Below are 20216 nucleotides of genomic sequence, written 5' to 3' on the forward strand. Positions count from 1 at the left end.
ACCGTCATGAAACATAGAAGTCAGTGCCGTTCAGTACATTGACAGTGTTGTGCTCCCATCACCTCGATCTGCAGGGGCCCTGTACCCATTAAAGGGGGTCTTTTCCCACCCAGCCCCTTTCCAGCCTCTAACAAACAGTAACTTAGTTTTATTTTTTATGTAGGAGTATAGTTTAACAATACTGTGTTCACTTCAGGTGTGCAGCAAACTGATTCAGTTATACATATACGTGTATCCTTTTCATTCGCATTTAGGTTGTTACAGAATACTGACCAGAGTTCCCTGTACTGTACGGTAGGTCCCTGTCAGTTATCTATTTTAAATGTAACGGTGTGTATCTGTCAATCCCAAAGGTACTTGATTCTTCCTTGTTTGTCCATTCGGTGTCTGACAGATGTCTTGGTTGTTTGCACGTTTGTGGATTGTACTGTTACCGACATCCATGTACAAGTATTTGAATATCTGTTTTCAACTTTGAGGGTATACATGTCGGAGTGGAGTTGACAGGTACTGTGGCCCCTGATGTGAAGCGCCGACTCATCAGAAAAGACCCTGGTGCTGGGAGGACTGAGGGCAGGAGGAGACGGCTGGACGGCGTCACCGGCTCAGTCAGTGGTCGTGGGTGTGAGTGGTCTTAGGGGGACAATGATGGACGGGGAAGTCTGGCGTGCTGCGGTTCTTGGGGGCCGCAAAAACTCGGACGTGACTTAGTGGCTGAGCAACAACCAATGGCAATTCTATGTTTATTTTTTTTGAGGAACTGCGAAATAGTTTCCACAGCGTCTGCATCATTTTACGTTTCCACCAGCAGTGTACAAAGAGTTCCAGTTGCTCCACGTTCTGATACTTGTTATTTCCCATTTTTAGAGTTGCTATGATTGTAGGCATTGCAGTGTGTATGAAGCAGTAGTCTCATTGTGGTTGTGATTTACGGATGACTTATAGTGAGCATCTTTTTGTGTGATTTTTGAGCATTTGTTCGTCTTTGGATAAATATCTGTTCAAACCCTTTGCCCATTTTTTAATTGGATGGTTTGTCTTTTGTTGTTAAATTGACTTTTTTTCATATTCTGGATATTAAACTCCTATAAGATATATGACTTGCAGATATTTTCTTCCATTCTATAGACTTTCTTCACATCTAAGAGTTATTTAGTGCTGCCCCTCCACATTTAGGTCTCTGATCCATTTTGAGTTAATCTTTGTGTTATGGTATAAGGTAAGGATCCAGCTTCATTCATGGCATGTATATCCATTTGTTGAAGAAGCTATTCTTTGCCCACAAACGGTCTCGGCAACCTTGTCAAATTATTTCACCATAGGTGTTTGGGTTTTGGGGGCTTTCCCAGTGGTTGGGTGGTAAAGTATCCCCTGCAGTGCCGGAGCCACATTAGATGCAAGTTCCATCCCTGTTAGGGAAGATCCCCTGGAGGAAATAAAGCCTCCCACTCAGTTGTTCTTGTTGGGACAATCCCGTGGACAGAGGAGCCTGGCGGGCGACAGTCCACATGGTCACGACAGAGCAGGCACACAGAGAGCATGGGTTTACATCTGGACTGTCGACATGGTTCCGTTTGTGGGAATGTCCACCCTTTTTCCAGTCCCACACTGTAGTGCTGATTGATGACTATAGCTTTGTAGTAAGTTTTGAGATTGGACAGAGTACTCCAAATTCACTTTCAAGATTGTTTTGACTAAACTAGGCTGCTTGCATTTTCATATGAATTTTAGGATCGCATTGTCAATTTCTACAAAAAAGGATCTGTAGATCTTTTGGGAGAGTATTGCCATTTTAGCAGTATTTAAGTATGTTTTTCTTTTTGGTTGAATTGTAAGTGGAATGGAATCATTTTCTTAATTCTCCTTTTTATATTGCTCATTGCTGGTATAGTTTAAACAGTTTTTGCCCGTTGATCTTGTATTCTGCAACTCTGCTAAATTTTTGTTACCTTTAATAGTTTTGTGGTTTTTTTTTTTGCAGATTCTTTAGAAATAAGGTCCTTTCATTTGCAGGTAGATTTAGCTTTACTCTCTCCTGTTTGTGTGCCTTTTTTCTCTCTAGCCTAATGCTCTGGCTAGAACTTCTGCTGCTGCTGCTGCTGCTAAGTCACCTCAGTCGTGTCTGACTCTGTGCGACCCCATAGACGGCAGCCCACCAGGCTCCCCCGTCCCTGGGATTCTCCAGGCAAGAACACGGGAGTGGGTTGCCATTTCCTTCTCCAGTGTGTGAAAGTGAAAAGTGAAAGTGAAGTCGCTCAGTCATGTCTGACTCGTAGTGACCCCATGGACTGCAGCCTACCAGGCTCCTCCATCCATGGGATTTTCCAGGCAAGAGTACTGGAGTGGCTTGCCGTTGCCTTCTCTGGGCTAGAACTTCTAGTACAGTGTTAAATAGAAGAGCAGGAAAAGGGCATTGTTACTTTGTTTCTGATTTTAGGGAAGGAGCTTTTGCCAGTAAGTATCTTAGCTCTGGGGTTTTGATAAATGTCATTTACCAGGCCCAGAAAGTTCCTGTTGTGTGTTCTTATCTTGAAAGTCTGTTGATTTTGTCAGATGCTTTTAAGCGGCATCATCTGGGGTTGACTCTTGTGTGTTGAGCCCTCATGATCCCGGGATCGCTCGGTCCTAGTTGTAGCGTGCTGCGCTGTCTCCATAGGCCGCTGAGTTGGGTTTGCGGGAATGTTGATCTCCAGTTTTCTTGTATCTTTGTCTGGCTTTGATATCAGAGTTATGCTGTCCTTATGGAATGAGTTGGGGAGTTGAGAAGTTCCTTCTAGGCTTTTTTCTTTATCACTGGGAGGTTTCTGATTACCAACTCAGTGTCTTCACTTGTTATTAAGTGTGTTCAGATTTTTGGTAGTTTGAGCCTCCTTTTTTTCCCCTCAGTCTAACTAGAGGCTTATCAATTTTGTTGATCTTTTCAAAGAACTAACTCGGTTTCATCTTTTTCTCTGTTGTCCTAGTGTTTTCTTATTTATCTCCACTTTTTATTCCTTTGTTTTGCTAGTTTTGGGGTGGTTTGCTTCCCCCGCCCCTATTTTTCTTTAAGGTGTAAAGTTCAGTTCAGCTCAGTCCTGTCCCACTCTTTGCCACCCCATGGACTGCAGCACACCAGGCCTCCCTGTCCATCACCAACTCCCGGAGGGGACCCAAACTCATGACCATTGAGTCGGTGATGCCATCCAACCATCTCATCCTCTGTCGTCCCCTTCTCCTCCTGCCCCCAATCCTTCCCAGCATCAGGCTCTTTTCCAGTGAGTCAGCTCTTAGCATCAGGTGGCCAACGTATTGGAGTTTCAGCTTCAGCATCAGTCCTTCCAATGAACACCCAGGACTGATCTCCTTTAGGTTGGACTGGTTGGATCTCCTTGCAGTCCAAGGGACCCTCAAGAGTCTTCTCCAATACCACAGTTCTAAAGCATTAATTCTTCAGCGATCAGCTTTCTTTAGAACTCTCACATCCATACATGACCACTGGAAAAACCATAGCTTTGACTAGACAGACTGTTGTTGGCAAAGTAACGTCTCTGCTTTTTAATATGCTTTCTACGTTGGTCACAACTTTGCTTCCAAGGAGTAAGCGTCTTTTCATTTCATGGCTGCATTCACCATCTGCAGTGATTTTGGAGCCTCCAAAAATAAAGTCAGCCACTGTTTCCCCACCTATTTGGCATGAAGTGATGGAACCGGATGCTATCCAAATGTTGAGCTTTAAGCCAACTTTTTCACTCTCCACTTTCACTTTCATGAAGAAGCTGTTTAGTTCTTCTTCACTTTCTGCCATAAGGATGGTGTTATCTGCATATCTGAGGTTATTGATATTTCTCCTGGGAATCTTGATTCCAGCTTGTGGGTCATGCAGCCCAGCATTTCTCCTGATGTACTCTACATTTAACTTAAATAAGCAGGGTGACAATGTACAGCCTTAATGTACTCCTTTTCCTATTTGGAAACAGTCTGTTGTTCCATGTCCAGTTCTAACTGTTGCTTCCTGACCTGGTGTAAAGTTAGGTTATTGATTAGACATATGTTTTTTGCTTGTTTGTGTTTTAATTTAGCCACTTATGCCACTCTGACTACTACTGCTTTTGCTGCAGTCCATGTTTTATGATATGTTTTGGGATTTGTTGGGCGGTGTTGTTTGCCTCTCTGGGCAGCGTGCCAGATCTTAGTTCTCAGGCAAGGGGTTGAACCCATGCCCCTGGCAATGGAAGTTAAGGGTTGTAACCACTGACCACCAGAGACTTCACTCAGTCTTTTTAAATATCTTAAGTGGCCTAATATATGGTCTTTTCCAGATAATCTTGTGTGTGTACTTGAGACAATTGTACATTATATCGTTTTTGTATCTGTTAGTTTCCGTTTTATTTTTCCTGTTTTAAGTATTTTAAATACTGTTGTGCAGGTCCTCTGCTTCCTATTTGAATTTCTGAATAGTCGTTCTATCCATCACTGAAAGCAGGATATTGAAGTTTCTAACTTAGTTTAGTAATACCTGTTTTCCCCTTCAAATCTGTCATTTTTACTTCATGTATTGGGTATGTATAGATTTATAATTCTTACGTCATTTTGATTGACTTTTATTAATATACAGTGTCTAACTTTGTGCTCTTACAGCAGTTTTTGATTGAAGTCTATTTTGTCTGATACTTGTAGAGCCATTTTCTGTTGATTGGATTGTTTGCTCTCAAAAGATGTTGAGAACCTGTGAATGTAAGATTCTTTGGCAGTAGGATCATAGAGCTTCTTATTTGCGTGGATTTGTGTCTTAGACTTGTCCTTTATTTCTCCGAGTATTCTTTCTGCTACAGTTACAGAAAACTAACCAAACTGATCACATGGATCAGTCTGACTCAGTGAAACTATGAGCCATGCCATGTAGGGCCACCTAAGACAGACGGTCATGGTAGACAGTTCTGACAAAACATGGTCCACTGGTGAAGGGAAGCACTTCAGCATTCTTACCTTGAGAATCCCATGAACAGTATGAAAAGGGAAAAAATTGTACACTGAAAAATGAACTCCCCTGGTTGGTAGGTGCCAAATATGCTACTGGAGAAGAGTGGAGAAATAGCTCCAGAAAAGAATGAAGAGACGGAGCCAAAGGGGCAGCAACACCCAGTTGTGGATGTGACTGGTGATGGAAGGTCAAGTCCAGTGCTGTAAAGAGCAGTATCGCATAGGAACCTGGAATGTGAGGTCCATGAATCAAGGCAAATTGGAGTGGTCAACAGGAGATGGCAAGAGTGAACATCGACATTCTCGGAATCAGCAAACTAAGATGGACTGGAATGGGTGAATTTAACTCAGATGACCATTATATCAACTACTGTGGGCAGGAATCCCTTAGAAGAAATGGAGTAGCCATCATGGTCAACGAGAGTCCGAAATGCAGTACTTAGCTGCTGCCGCTGCTAAGTCACTTCAGTCGTGTCCGACTCTGTGCGACCCCAAAGACGGCAGCCCACCAGGCTCCTCCATCCATGGGATTTTCCAGGCAAGAGTACTGGAGTGGGATGCCATTGCTTTCTCCGCAGTACTTAGATGCAATCTCAAAAACAACAGAATGATCTCTGTTCGTTTCTAAGGCAAATGATTCAGTATCACAGTAATCCAAGTCTATGCCCTGACCAGTAATGCAGAAGAAGCTGAGATTGAATGGTTCTATCTAATTTGTAGGTTCTAATGACCTACACGGAGAAAGCAATGGCATGCCACTCCAGTACTCTTGCCTAGAAAATCCCAAGGACGGAGGAGCCTGGTAGGCTGCAGTCCATGGGGTCGCTACGAGTTGGACACGACTGAGCAACTTTACTTTCACTTTTCACTTTCACACATTGGAGAAGGAAATGGCAACCCACTCCAGTGTTCTTGCCTGGAGAATCCCAGGGAAGGGGGAGCCGGGTGGGCTGCCGTCTGTGGGGTCGCACAGAGTCAGACACGACTGGAGTGACTCAGCAGCAGCAGTGACCTACAAGCCCTTCTAGAACTAACACCCAAAAAAGATGTCCTTTTCATCATAGGGCACTGGCATGCAAAAGTAGGAAGTCAGGAGACCCCTCGAGTAACAGGCAGGTTTGGCCTCGGAGAACAAAATGAAGCAGGGCAAAGGCTAAGAGTTTTGCCAAGAAAACGCCCTGGTCACAGCAAACACCCTCTTCCAACAACACAAGAGAAGACTCTACACATGGACATCCCCAGATAGTCAACACTGAAATCAGATTGATTATATTCTTTGCAGCTAAAGATGGAGAACCTCCATTCAGTCAGCAAAAACAAGACTGGGAGCTGACTGTGGCTCAGATCATGAACTCATTGCCAAATTCAGACTTAAATTGAAGAAAGTAGGGAAAACTACTAGACCATTCAGGTATGACCTAAATCAAATCCCTCATGATTATACAGTGGAAGTGAGAAATAGATTCAAGGGATTAGATCTGATAGACAGAGTGCCTGAAGAACTATGGATGGAGGTTTGTGAAATTACAAGAGGTGGTGATCAAGACCATCCCCAAGAAAAAGAAATCCAAAAAAGGTAAAATGGTTGTCTGAGGAGACCTTACAAATAGCTGAGAAAAAAAGAGAAACAGAAGGCAGAGAAGAAAAGGAAAGATATACCCATCTGAATGTGGAGTTCCGGAGAATACCAAGGAGAGATAAGAAAGACTTCCTAAGTGACCAGTGCAAAGAATAGAGGAAAACAATAGAATGGGAAAGATTAGAGATCTCTTCAATAAAATTGGAATTACCAAGGGAAAATTTCATGGAAAGCTGGGCACAATAAAGGACAGAAACAGTATGGACCTAACAGAAGCAGAAGATAATAAGAAGAGGTGGCAAGAATAGACAGAAAAACCATACAAAAAAAGATCTTAATGACCCAGACAACCACGATCGTGTGATCACTCACCTAGAGTCAGACATCCTGGAATGCAAAGTCAAGTGGGCATTACTGAACAAAGCTAGTGGAGGTGATGATATTCCAGCTAAGTTATTTAAAATCCTAAAAGATGATGCTGTTAAAGTGTTGCACTCAATATGCCAGAACATTTGGAAAACTCAGCAGTGGCCACAGGACTGAAAAAGGTCTGTTTCCATTCCATGCAATGCCAAAGAATGTTCAAACTACTGCACAGTTGCACTCATCTCACACGTTAGTAAAGTATGCTCAAAATTCTCCAAGATAGGCTTCAGCAGTGTGTGAACCGAGAACTTTCAGATGCTCAAGCTGGAATTAGAAAAAAACAGAGGAAACAGATCAGATTGCCAGCATCCGCTGGATCATAGAAAAAGCAGGAGACTTCCAGAAAAACATCTGCTTTATTGACTATGCCAAAGCCTCTGACTGTGTGTTTCACAACAAACTGCGGAAAATTCTTAAAGAGATGGGAATCCCAGCCCACCTTACCTGCCTCCTGAGAAATCTGTATGCAGGTCAAAAAGCAACAGTTAGAACTGGACATGGACTGGTTCCAAATTGGGAAAGGAGTACTTCAAGGCTGTATATTGTCACCCTGCTTATTTCACTTCTATGCAGAGTATATCATGTGAAATGCGGGGCTGGACGAAGCACAAGCTGGAGTCAAGATTGTCGGAAATCAAGATAATCAGGAAATATCAGTAACCTCGGACTATGCAGATGACACTGCCCTTAAGGCAGAAAGGGAAGAGGAACTAAAGAGCTTCTTGGCTCTTGAAAGTGAAAGAGGAGAGTGAAAAGTCTGGCTTAAAACTCAATGTTTAAAAATCAAAGACCATGACATCAGGTCCCATCACTTCATGGTTAATAGATGGGGAAGCAATGGAAACAGTGACAGACTTTATTTTCTTGGGCTCCAAAATCACTGCAGATGGTGTGTGTAGCCATGAAATTAAAATTGTGATGCTTATTCCTTGGAAGAAAAGTCCTAGACAGCATATTAAAAAGCAGAAACTTTGCTTTGCCAGCAAAGGTTTATCTAGTCAAAGCTATGGTTTTTCCAGTAAAAGCTATGGTTTTTCCAATAGTCATATAGGATGTGATAGTTGGACCATAAAGAAAGCTGAGTGCCGAAGAATTGATGCTTTTGAACTGTGGTGTTGTAGAAGACTCTTGAGAGTCCCTTGGACTGCAAGGAAATCAAATCAGTCCATCCTAAAGGAGATCAGTCCTGAGTGGTCATTAGAAGGACTGATGTTGAAGCTGAAACTCCAATACTTTGGCCACCTGATGTGAAGAACTGACTAATCGGAAAAGAGCCTGATGCTGGGAAGGATTGGGGGCAGGAGGAGAAGGGGACGACAGAGGATGAGATGGTTGGATGGCATCACAGACTCTATGGACATGAGTTTGAGCAAGCTCTGGGAGTTGGTGATGGGTAGGGAGGCCTGGCGTGCTGTGGTCCATGGGGTCGCAGGGAGTCAGACACGACTGAGCTACTGAACTGAACTGATTCTTTCTACTCCATTCTGTACTCTCCTTCTAGGACTTTGTATGCTGATTTGTTTTAATGGTCCCCCGGTGATCTCTTAGTTGTTAATTTTTCTTCATTTCTTTCTGTTCTTCAGAGTGGATGCTCTCAGTTGACCTATCTAAGTTTGCTAATGTGTCTCCTTTCTCAAATCTGCTGTTTAATGAAACCTTGTAATGAATTTTTCATTTCAGATATTATACTTTTTAGCCCCAGAATTTGATTCCTTTTTATAATTGCTATCTTTTTGTTGGCATTTCTTCTATTTGTTGAGCCATCATTCTTCTGATATCCTTTAGTTTCATAAGATTTCCTTTAGCTGTTTGAGCATATTTTGAAAATGTCTTAAGGCTGTTTCCTTAAGCTTGAGTTCAGCTCATGATCTGACAGAGATTTCCTTGCATGGCTTGTGTAACTTGTTTCTTGCTTTGGTGTTTACTTGGTTGCTGTAACCCTATGACTGTATCGCAGAGTTCTTACAGAATTGATTCTGGCAGGTGGTGTGTGTGTGTGCATTTCTGATGAGGGACATTTTTGCTGTTGCCACTCTTGACAATGTTTTTTTTTTTTTAAAACTAGAGTTTTAGGTGATGTGTGGGTTATTCAGTAAAACAGGCTGCTGTGCTTTATTTGTGAGGATAAGTGGTTCTCATCAGATTGCCATCGTTCGTCCCGAGGATGATACCCACAGTTTGAGAAGATGTGGGCTGTCCTTTCACTGTGACATCGAGAAGAGCTTTATCGAGTACAGGAGGTCATGGGATAGGTTTCAAGCCCACATTAGTGTAGCTAGATTGAAGAAAAGAAATAATTTTAATTTTCTCTTTATTATTTAATGTTGCAATACTTTATAAAGGGTGTTGAGTTTCTCCCTTTGAAGAAATTTTCTTAAAAGCAGTGGTGACCTAGATGTAAAAGTCCTTGATTACTAGCCCAAGACAGGATTTTTAATTTTAGGTCTACTTAGATAATTTTCTGATCTTGAACAAGTTGAAGTTGCCACTGCTATTCATCTCTGCATTTCAAATGGATTTTATTTCATTACTTTAATATGGTCTCATAAAACTTTCAAACCAGTGTAGTTAAAACTGAAACAATTCCCAGTCACCACCTTGTTCTGCAATAAAGGAAACTAATTTTTCGTATCTTTTTAGTAAACACTTTCCCCTAAATATGGAAAGTTACATTGTTTGCATTTTTTATTTTAAACAGGCCCTAGTGAGCCTGCATGGAGAAGGAAATGGCAACCCACTCCAGTATTCTTGCCTGGAGAATCCCAGGGACGGGGGAGCCTGGTGGGCTTCCGTCTCTGGGGTCACACAGAGTCGGGACACGACTGAAATGACTTAGCAGCAGCAGTGAGCCTGCATGTGTCAGTTTCTTTTCACAGGGTAGATACTGTGAGGTGGAATTACTGGAAGTGTCTTTAGATCTTCCCTGGAAGGTGGCCAGTATTTATGTTTCTTGAACAGTCTGTACAGAAGTGTTGTGATATCTATAGGTTGATGTACGATAGGTAGATTTATACTGTGTATACACATATATAATTTGTATTATATAGACATTTGATGGATGTGGGTTTTGTAAGTGTGATCTTAGTTTTGTAGGATAAATTCCTAGTAGTTGAACTTAATGGGAAAGGTATATGTACTTAAAATTTTGATAGATATTGCCAAATTGTCCATTATAGAAAGGTTTTACTGATGTCCACATGTTAATCTCTGTCACGAGTTCCTTTTTTCCTACAACCTTGCCAGTACAGTGTGTTGGCAGACATTTTGATTGTTGCCAGTATTCTAAGGGAACACTACTCTGGCTCTGTCGGTTTCACTGGAGTCTCTTGTTACGAGTGGATTGAGCTTTGCGGTCATTGTTTTTGTTTGTTCACACGTTTCAAAACCATTTTTACTGAATTGCTATCTTTCTGTTGTGCTATTAGACTTTGATTATAGTGGAATTTGCCATGCCGAAAACTTTTTATGTTTATAAAGGTGGGTGTATCAGTCTTAAGACCTAAAATCCTGTGCTGTTCTTTGGAAGGACTTTTCCATTCTGAGATTATTGAAAGGATCTTCCATGGTCAAAATAGGCTCACTTTTAATATACTAAGTAAAATTGAATAGATGCAAAGGAATTCCTCTTGATGGAATTGCTCTTTTGCACTTACTCGCAACAGTGTTTAATTATTAAATCATCTAGAACTATGCTTCTTTCTTGCTCATGCCTGTGTAGTTCTGGTCATCTTTTGGGGACCACTCTCTTCTGTCTTAGATCTAATGGTTAAAATATAGAACAAAAAGTTAGATCTTAGGTATATTTCTCTTAGCATTTTATTTTTTTTAGTATATATGTAAACTATAAATATAAAATTGCTGCTTTGCAACCTACAAAGCTGTTTCTTTAGACTGATGACAGTAAGAACAAGTTTTTATCAGATTTTTCCCCTCATCTTGCTTCTATTATATCAGTAAAATTCTGTCCACAGGTGGTGGGGAGATAACACAGAGATGATTATTGGCCAACTGTAAACTCTAAAAGAATGGTATATGTTTTCCTCTAGATCCCAAGGAAGAGAAAGAGGAGGAAGAGTCTGCCCTCACTCAGGAAGCTCCCGCGGCAGCAGCTCGGCCTAGCCGGGGCTGGCGCGGCAGCAGTCGTACGTCCGTCTCTCGGCATCGCGATGTGGAGAACACCCGCAGCTCTCGGTCCAAGACTGGTTCCCTGCAGCTCATCTGCAAGTCAGAGCCAAACACAGATCAGCTCGATTATGGTACAGTGCCAGTAGGGTGTGATTATTTAATCACCAGTTGCCTGTTGATTTTTATGGCATGTTGAACATTTACCGGAACAGCCTGACTTTTAGGGTCACGTGTGCTGTTACAAGAAGGCTCCTTTTTGTTAGTTTACAGAGAATTCTCCATTTGTGTAATGACCCTAAACTGTAATTTGGTTTGAGTCTCTTGGCTGCAGAGAGAAAATATCTAACCCTCCATACCAAAAGTTCTGTTTTATACCTTTTATAGATGCTGCAGAAGAGCGTCAGTCTCCAGGTGGCATTAGGTAAGAAACTTTGCAATATTTCATATTTAAACCCTTGGGGACATAAAGGGGATGAAGACCTGTCAGTCAGATCACATGACTCAGAGGTTTTCTACTTGAAATAATTGAGTCAATTGTTTTTTAACTCTTAGTGTCACTGAGCCATCTTTTCTTTGCCTTTATTTAATGAAATGAGAATATGTCTAGGATTTTTGTCTTTTTAGTTCCAGTTATTAGTCTTTGGGGGAAAGCAGCTAGGTTGCAGTCCAGCTAAATCATTAGAATGAAAATCCTAGATAACGCTGTGAATCTTTGGCTGCGTCTCAGTAAATTGCTGAATAAAATCAGTCAGATATGATTTATAGCAGCTGGGATTTCTAATCTCTGTTGGCTTCTTTTTAGCAGTGATGAGGAAGAGGAGGAGGAAGAAGAGATGTTGATCAGTGAAGAAGAAATACCCTTCAAAGATGATCCAAGAGATGAGACCTACAAACCCCACTTAGAAAGGCATGTCTCGGGTTTCTTGGTGAAAAATAAGTGAGGAAAACATTTTTGCATGCTTTCTTTCACCTGTTGCCAGACTCTTGGGTATGGACTGAATTTTTACAGGGGTCCTTTCACTTGTTCTGCAAACAGCATTGTCCTGTTACTCCCTGCTGCAGCGCGCTCTTCCGTTTATAGAACTTTGGTTTGCTCGTATTCGAATTATTATGACATCGGCCTGTTTTAAGATTTCATGAGTTGCCTGAATACTTAGAATTTTTTTTTACTTTTGTTTCTCTTTGCATCTATAGTGAGATTTTATTCTAAGGCTTTGTTAGCTTGGGGGTGGGGGGGTCATCTCATTGGCTTTACATATATGTATGGTTACTGTCCATATGACCAATAGTGGCTGGAAACCACATTTTGTATACCGAGGAGGATAATTTTCTAATAAATCAGGTATAACTCCAGGCTTTACCCTTCTGTCACAGGTGTTCTTGAAAGGGTCCTTTGCCGGATCCGTGTTGAAATGTGCTTGTATTTTCAGGGAAACCCCGAAGCCACGGAGGAAATCAGGGAAGGTGAAAGAAGAGAGAGAGAAGAAGGAGATAAAAGTGGAAGTCGAGGTGGAGGTGAAGGAGGAAGAGAGCGGGACCAGGGAGGACGAGGAGCCTCCTCGGAAGTGAGTGGGCCGCGCCTGCTGAGCACGGCGGCGCAACAGCTGTCAGATCGCCAGTGGAGACAGGGGAGGAGTGGGAGGAGAGACGGGGACATGCTCCTGTTGTTGCCTCAGGCAGCTGGCAGTGTGCTCGGAAAGGCTTGTCTCCAAAGCCTGGGACGTTTCATTCTCAGCAGCACTTAAAGATGCTCCGTCGAGGCTCGTAGGACAGTGGCTGTAGGGACGCAGAGAGAGGAGTGCAGACAGCAGACCGTGCGGCAGATGAGGCACACGGTACAGCGGCTTCACAGGTAGAAGTCGTGCCTGGTGGCCAGTTCCTGCCGCAGAGAGAGCGCTTTTAATGGTGTAGGCTTTTGTTTCTGTTACAAAGAGGGTATCCTGTATATTCTTAGGGCTTTTAGATAATAGACTAGTTTCTTCTACTTTTCCAGTTAACTTGTGGTGCAGTCTTATTTACAGGTAGAGTTGCTTCAGAGAGAAATGTTTGATTTTGGCAGATTTGGCTTTGTGTGTTCTGGGTTACCCGCTGTTTCTGCCACCAGCTGTTTGGTCTTGAGTGTATGTCCTCAGCTAATGTTCACCGTGTGGGCTTCAGCCTGGACCTTGTGACAGTTGCTCTGTTCTCTAATGACAGGAGAGGAAGAAGGCGGAAAGATGACAAAAGCCCCCGACTACCCAAAAGGAGGTGAGTGACGGACAGTCCTGCGGGCTCGCGCCTTCTTGCTGGCAGTGGGCCCTGTACTCACGCGCTATCCTGTGGGAATGACTAGTTAAGAATTTCGCAAAAGCAGCTTCATTGGTGTCCTTGATGCAGAGCTACTATGTTTTAATTTCCATTGTTAAAGTTTCTAAAAATTTTAACACTTCTTTGCCTTTGGGGGAGTTACTGGTTTATTTTGTGCTCTTTTTGAAAAACTAAACATTTGGCAGTTTCTGGTTATTTCTAACATAAATTCTGTGCAAGCTGTAAGCTAGTAAAAGAGATTTTAAGTCTTCGCACTATGGAGTAGCGATCCCCTGTAGTGCAGTTGCAGTGAGAGGCCAGTGTGCATACTGCCTCCCTGCTGTTGCTGACTTTTCCCCTCCGTGGTGTTACTAGAAAGAAGCCCCCCATCCAGTACGTCCGCTGTGAGATGGAAGGCTGCGGGACCGTCCTCGCTCACCCGCGCTACCTGCAGGTCAGTGGGGCTGTTCCCAAGGAGGCGGGCTCTCAGGGTGCTGCCGTTACTCGTTCTCGTGCTTACTGAGACTTCGTAGTTTGGGAACTGGCATAGGCGTCATCGTTACATGTGTCATGTCAACGACAGTCATTTATTAAACATCAGATTGCTTCAGTTGGGCTTTTGTTGTTGTTTTAAGTGATTAAGAACCTGAATGTAAATGTTTCCTTGGAGGTGTGGGATATTCCAGTGTTTGTCATGGTGTAAATGCACCTGATATAATGGATGATTGTGTGATGACACACCGAGACACAGTTAGACAGGTTTTGTTTTTCGTGTCTGTTGTTAAAGAATAAGGTTAACAACCGAAACCTGTGATCTCTCGATTACTATTCTGAATAAATTTTTAGCTTGAGGTTTTTATTTTAAGTGAGTAGATTTTTTTTTTTTTTAATGATTAAGGATACAGCTTGTATTTAGGTCTGGCAGAAGACATGAAATATTAATTACTAAAGCTTAAGAAGTGTTTGATCTTTAGCAGCAAGTATGACATACGACTAAGGCCTTCCTCCCTGATTCTGGTTCTGTTGTAATAATGATAGCTGTGATTCTTTGGCCATGTGCCATTTGCTGCACTGAGCACTATACAATATATGATCTCTGTACTCCCACAACACTGACGCAGCTGTCATCATCTCCACTCCGCACGTGGGAGCTGCAGCTCGCACTGTCGCAGTGTGTCTTCCAGGGTCGCGAGCGAGCGGCAGAGCCGGGCACGGAAGCGCTCCATGACGGTGCTCTGCTCACGGGCAGAGGACTTGCTTTTCCTTCAGTACTTTTCACTTTGCAGAGGAATGAGCTGAGCTTTCTGGAAGCTCTAATTTTCATCTCTCTTCACTTTGTTTTACTGTTTCAGCACCACATTAAATACCAGCATTTGCTGAAGAAGAAATATGTATGTCCCCATCCCTCCTGTGGGCGACTCTTCAGGCTCCAGAAGCAACTTCTCCGACATGCCAAACATCATACAGGTACTTTCTTAAAATGTTTATCAAGTAGCTAGATGCCCTGTTAAGTGTGTAGATTGGTAACAGTATTTTTTTCTAACCTCTCCATCCATCATCACCAAGTTTGTTTATAGTACCCTTTGTTTTACAATCAATAAAACAGAGACTGAGCAGCATTAGGTAACTTGCCAGTGGTTACATAGCTAGTTTTTAGCAGAGAACAAATAATAATTTTGGGGGTGGTTTCTAATTCTGCTTCAGTTAGATGGATACTTGTAGTAACTACTTGGACTGAAAGTGAGGAGTATGTGGAGAAAGCCTTAATGGTAAGGAGGCTTGCTGATAGTTTATACTGCCTGTTGAAAATCTCCCAAGACTTCTGCTACTGTTGGAATCACAAAGGCTAGCTGTTGAATCCACATGTCACCTCCTGTGGGGTTTCCCAAGTGGCTCAGGGGTAAAGAATCCACCTGCCAGTGCAGGAGCCACAGGAGACACGTGTTCAATATCTGGGTCAGGAAGATCCCCTGGAGGAGGCATTGGCCACCCATTCCAGTGTTCTTGCTTGGAAAATCTCATGGACAGAGGATCCTGGCAGACTGCAGTCTGTGCGGTCGTGAAGAGTTGGACACTGCTGAGCAACTGTGCACGCATGTAGCCTCCTACAGGAGCTGTTGACTGGAAAAGAGAAATTGAATGCCTTTGTGATACATATTGTCGAAGGAGTTCAGACATCGTTCATTTTCAGCCGCTCGACAGTTTCGGTGCAGTGCAGCTAATGGGAACAGATTGGGCTGGGTAAGGTTAGTGATGATTCCAGTAACGCTGCCTTATTGCAAGGATGAACTGGGATCACGTGTAAAGCGCTGTGTACTTCACAGAGCTGGGCGCCTCGTAGACTCCGCACTAGAGTTTAACCCGAGGTGTTCATCACTCCAAAGGCTGCAGTCTTTGCACTCCCCTGTGTTTCTTCAGTGAGAATGCTGTCTCCACTGTTTCTCTAAAGGAGCTGCCGTTTCTCGGCTCCTTCTCCCTGTTACAGTTTCATTCTATAGAAAATAATTTCTGACAACCAGTTTAGACTACTTTAGCTAGATTTTATAAGTCAACTATGACAAACACTGTTTTAGAAATTAAGTCCTTTCCAAATATTTGTATGTAGTTAATACAATTTTATGATGTCAGTGTTAGAGTTTTACTTTTCCAAATGAGTGTGAATTGGCTTCCTTTGAAAATATAGTTTCCTTAAGTATGTGAAACGCTCCACGTGGGTCCGTCATGCTCCCGTGGAGCTGGGAATGTGGCCCAGACCTGAGAGATGGTAAGGCTTGTTCCTGGGTTAGGAGTGTGCGTTTCAGACCCTATGTTCATGAGGAATGCAGATGGACAGGCCTGGCATCGTGAGCTCCCTGCTAGAGGTGGTGTGTCTCAGGCCCCGCCTAGACCTGCCGAGTCCGCGTCTCCTAGACCCCCTGGGTGCCGCCTCCGGTGCGTTCAGGTGGGAGAGACGTGGCTCTTCTCCCACACTTGGTTTTAGAACTGTTTGGGATGGAGGGTGGGATTACACTGGTTGTCGTTCGCCTCTTGTGTTTTCACTGTGACTGTTTCTAGTCATTTTAAGTGAAAGGCATACAAATAGTGTAGTGGCCATTTGTTTAACAAGTAGACATTGAGTATCTGTTTCTCCACTTTCTCCCCAACCAGTTGATAAAGAAGAAAATAAGTCCAGTGCTCCTTTGCCCTATAGGATTTTTTGAGAGAAGTTTAAATTGTTTATCTTGGGTAACTTTTTTTTTTAAATCTGAAACAGAAGATATGAGTACCACTCTGTATGGATCAGTTTGCTCTAGGTAACGTCAAATTCTTTTGTTAATGTTGTTGTTGGTTGAACACCAGCTTCTTTGTATGTAACCATTCAGCTTTCACAATCTGTGAAAAAGCTGTTTGAAGACTAAAGCTGTGAGAAATATAATTGTTTACTTGCTAAGCAGTTTATCCTGCGTCTGACTTACTGGTAAAACTGACTTTAGGATTCACGTTCTCACATTTCTCTCCAGCTGTGTTTTTTATTTTTGTTACTCTGAACACGTTCTTATGTTAATGAATGGCTGCTGCTGCTGCTTCTGCTGCTGCTGCTAAGTCACTTCAGTCGTGTCCGACTCTGTGTGACCCCATAGACGGCAGCCCACCAGGCTCCCCTGTCCCTGGGATTCTCCAGGCAAGAACACTGGAGTGGGTTGCCATTTCCTTCTCCAATGTGTGAAAGTGAAAAGTGAAAGTGAAGTCACTCGGTCATGTCTGACTCGTAGCGACCCCATGGACTGCAGCCCACCAGGCTCCTCCGTCCATGGGATTTTCTAGGCAAGAGCACTGGAGTGGCGTGCCATTGCCTTCTCCGAATGAATGGCTAGGCTGAAAAAAAAGATGAAAATGATACTTTTCTGAGTGTGCTGTGCAGTCTATGCGGAATTTCAGTTGCCCCACCAGGAGCTGCTCTTGGCCAAGAAACTGCAGAGTCCTAAACCACTGGATTGCCAGGGAATTCCCTCATGCTGTTTATTTTTAAGTTTCATTTATCCAGGGTGCTTATACTCTACATTGCTTTTACTCTAAATTCACCTGCCTGATTATCTGCTTACTTTTTGTAAGCTAGGAGAAAATACTTAAGATGATTCCAAGTGGAACACTAACTAATCACACTATTTTTCTTAGATCAAAGAGATTATATCTGTGAATATTGTGCTCGAGCCTTCAAGAGTTCCCACAACCTGGCAGTGCACCGGATGATTCACACCGGCGAGAAGCCACTCCAGTGAGTACTCATTCCTGGGGTGCCTGGGAGAGGCGGGCATGCCCTGCTGGAGGAAGCCCCTCTCCTGGCCCTCCAGCAGTCACGGCGTGTGGCTTTTCCCCATGTGAGAGCAGGCGTTGACTGAAGGGCTAATAACTCCTAGGGACCTGTTTCGATGATGAGTCGTTTGCACGTGTGACCCTGACCCTTGATAGGAGGGCACTTCCTCTCTCTCTTTGATGAGCTGTTTCCTTTCTCAATCTCTTAGATGCGAGATCTGTGGATTTACTTGTCGGCAAAAGGCATCCCTTAACTGGCACATGAAGAAACACGATGCAGACTCCTTCTACCAATTTTCTTGCAATATCTGCGGCAAAAAGTTTGAGAAGAAGGACAGCGTGGTGGCACACAAAGCGAAGAGCCACCCCGAGGTGCTGATCGCGGAAGCCCTGGCCGCCAACGCTGGCGCGCTCATCACCAGCACAGACATCCTGGGCACGAACCCCGAGGCCCTGAGCCCGCCCGCCGACGGCCAGGGCCTGCCACTACTTCCCGAGCCCCTGGGGAACCCTGCCCCTGGAGAGTGCCTGCTGCTGGAAGCTGAGGGCGTGTCCAAGTCCTTCTGCAGCGGGCCCGAGCGGGTGAGCCTGGTGGCCGACGGCAAGCTCTTCGTGGGCGGCGGGGGCGGCGCGGGCGCGGACGGGCTGGTCATGAACTCGGACATCCTCGGTGCTACCGCAGAGGTCCTGATCGAAGACTCGGACTCGGCGGGGCCGTAGCCAGGGGCGGACCGGGCGCTGGGACGGCTCAGACTTTGTATTTAAAAGACAAAAAGGACAAAAAAAAAATTTAAAGCATTTAAAATCTAGTGAAATAACTGAAGGGCCTGCTCTTTCCATTGGGTCACAGCACACACACACCCCCCCATACACACACATCCCCTGTTCTCCCTCTGTCATCCCCTCTATAAAATTGACGTTGCCTTTCCCAGAAAGCTCAACAAAGAAGCCGCTGCAGCAGCTCTTAAAGGAAGGGTTCTTTTTAAACTCATTTCCAACCAGGCAGACTTCCTGCTCACGAGCAGACCCCCCTTCACCCTGTAACTTTGATGTGCTCTGGGTCAGCTTTCAACTCTTAATAACAGACCAGTGTCCTCTCAACCAGTCCTCCTCTCCTCCCCCTGCCCCGGGGTCCTTGCTTCTACCCTCGCAGCACTTGTATCTTCCAAGCATCATATACTTCTAATCTCCGGAGGCTGGCAGCTTGACTTGGCACTTTAGGGCCCCTGAGCAGGGTGAGCTGGTAAAACAGCGCACGTCTCTCACCCCTCTCCCTCATTCTCTCCGGGTGAAGGCAGGCAGGCAGGCTGCGTGGGGACCACCTCCCTCCTCTTGACCTTCTCCGCCTTCCTTAAAACCCCCTTCCCCATCCCCAGGCCCCGGCGCCTCCATAAGGTTCTCAATGGTGCTCACTCGCTTGCACGCAGGCTCCCTGCAAGGAGGGGCCGCCCGCCACGCGGTCTCCAACCACAGACAGGGCTCTATCGGTGAGAAGTCCCAGACTGATGACAGAAATTTGCACTTTGAACATGTGTGTTTTTGTGTTGTGGAACCTGAGATTCCTTATTTATTAATGGAAAGTCTGATTTTTTTTTTTTTTTTGTCTTTGTTGCTATATTTTGTGGGGCTGGGCACATTATTCTGATGTGGGGTCCTTTGCATAAGAGGTACTTGTGGAAGGCAAGATAGAAGGTTGAAGAAGCACAGCCAGCCCCTGAAATCATAGCGCTCCAGTGGCCTTTCCAAAAAGCTGGTCCTCAGCACTAACAGAATCACTACAGTGCTTTTCTGGAAGCCTCTTCAGGGAAGGGCAGTGGGGGTGTGGTAACTAGCACTCTTTGAGCTTGCAGAGCATCCCGGTTCAGGAATTTTGAGGGGAAGAAGGAGGTTATTCAGGGTCTGAACTACAGATGCAAGGCTTTCTCTTGATAATTTTCATTTTCTTCTTTGTCCCCATCATTTCTCTGTACATAGTCCCCTGTTAGCCCAGCTCTGGCCCCATTGTCTTTGCTTTGTTTCATCATGGGTTCGTCTCAGCTCCCAATTGGTGAAGGGCACTGCTGTCAGAGAAGGAATCGTTGGTCTTAAGTCAAAGGAAATCGTTCTCTTCCCCTTGTAATAACACTTCAGAAGAAGGAAGTCTTCAACACAGTTAATAGTCTGTAGGATGCTTTGGCTTTCACCTGAAATTCCAGGAATTACCATTGCCCTTGGGGTAGGGATTTTCATGGGGTGGATTGCTTACTACTGTCCATGGGAGAGAGACAGTTTTGTACAACTTCATAACCCAGAAGACTAAAAACCTATTTTGGCTCATTTTTAGAGAACCAGAAGGGCAGTTTCTATCCTCCATAGCTCAGGAACTGGAATTAAAGGCTTGCCCTGCTCATGATTTGTTAGGAGTGTGTAACGACTGGTGGAAAGAAGGAAGCTTTGACGAGAACATAATGAGGAACAGCTTGTTTTTCACAAACACTAAAACTGCAGAGTTTACCAGTTTTCTCTTTGACTTCTTTTTCCCCCTGAAAAGAAGGGTAACAAAATGCCA

At 44.0% G+C, this 20216-nt stretch overlaps 1 protein-coding gene across 2 annotated transcripts in view; it reads left to right on the top strand.

Moving 5' to 3' along the window:
* ZFP91 (ZFP91 zinc finger protein, atypical E3 ubiquitin ligase) overlaps positions 1-19395 on the top strand; it is a 35514-nt gene extending 16119 nt beyond the window's left edge. The window contains exons 3-11 of one of the 2 annotated variants that reach the window (XM_055424173.2): positions 11011-11220; positions 11474-11510; positions 11892-11996; positions 12520-12654; positions 13286-13336; positions 13751-13829; positions 14728-14842; positions 17531-17630; positions 17878-19395. In XM_055424173.2, the coding sequence (XP_055280148.1) occupies positions 11011-11220; positions 11474-11510; positions 11892-11996; positions 12520-12654; positions 13286-13336; positions 13751-13829; positions 14728-14842; positions 17531-17630; positions 17878-18388 (1343 nt within the window). In that variant the 3' untranslated portion in view covers positions 18389-19395. The remainder of the gene's footprint in view (positions 1-11010; positions 11221-11473; positions 11511-11891; positions 11997-12519; positions 12655-13285; positions 13337-13750; positions 13830-14727; positions 14843-17530; positions 17631-17877) is intronic. The other variant, XM_055424174.2, reaches the window with a different exon arrangement.
* Positions 19396-20216: the final 821 nt, after the last annotated feature.

Source organism: Moschus berezovskii, chromosome 14, assembly GCF_049115385.1.
Source record: "Moschus berezovskii isolate FMDL1 chromosome 14, NW_MosBer_1.0, whole genome shotgun sequence".
Lineage (NCBI taxonomy): Eukaryota > Metazoa > Chordata > Mammalia > Artiodactyla > Moschidae > Moschus > Moschus berezovskii.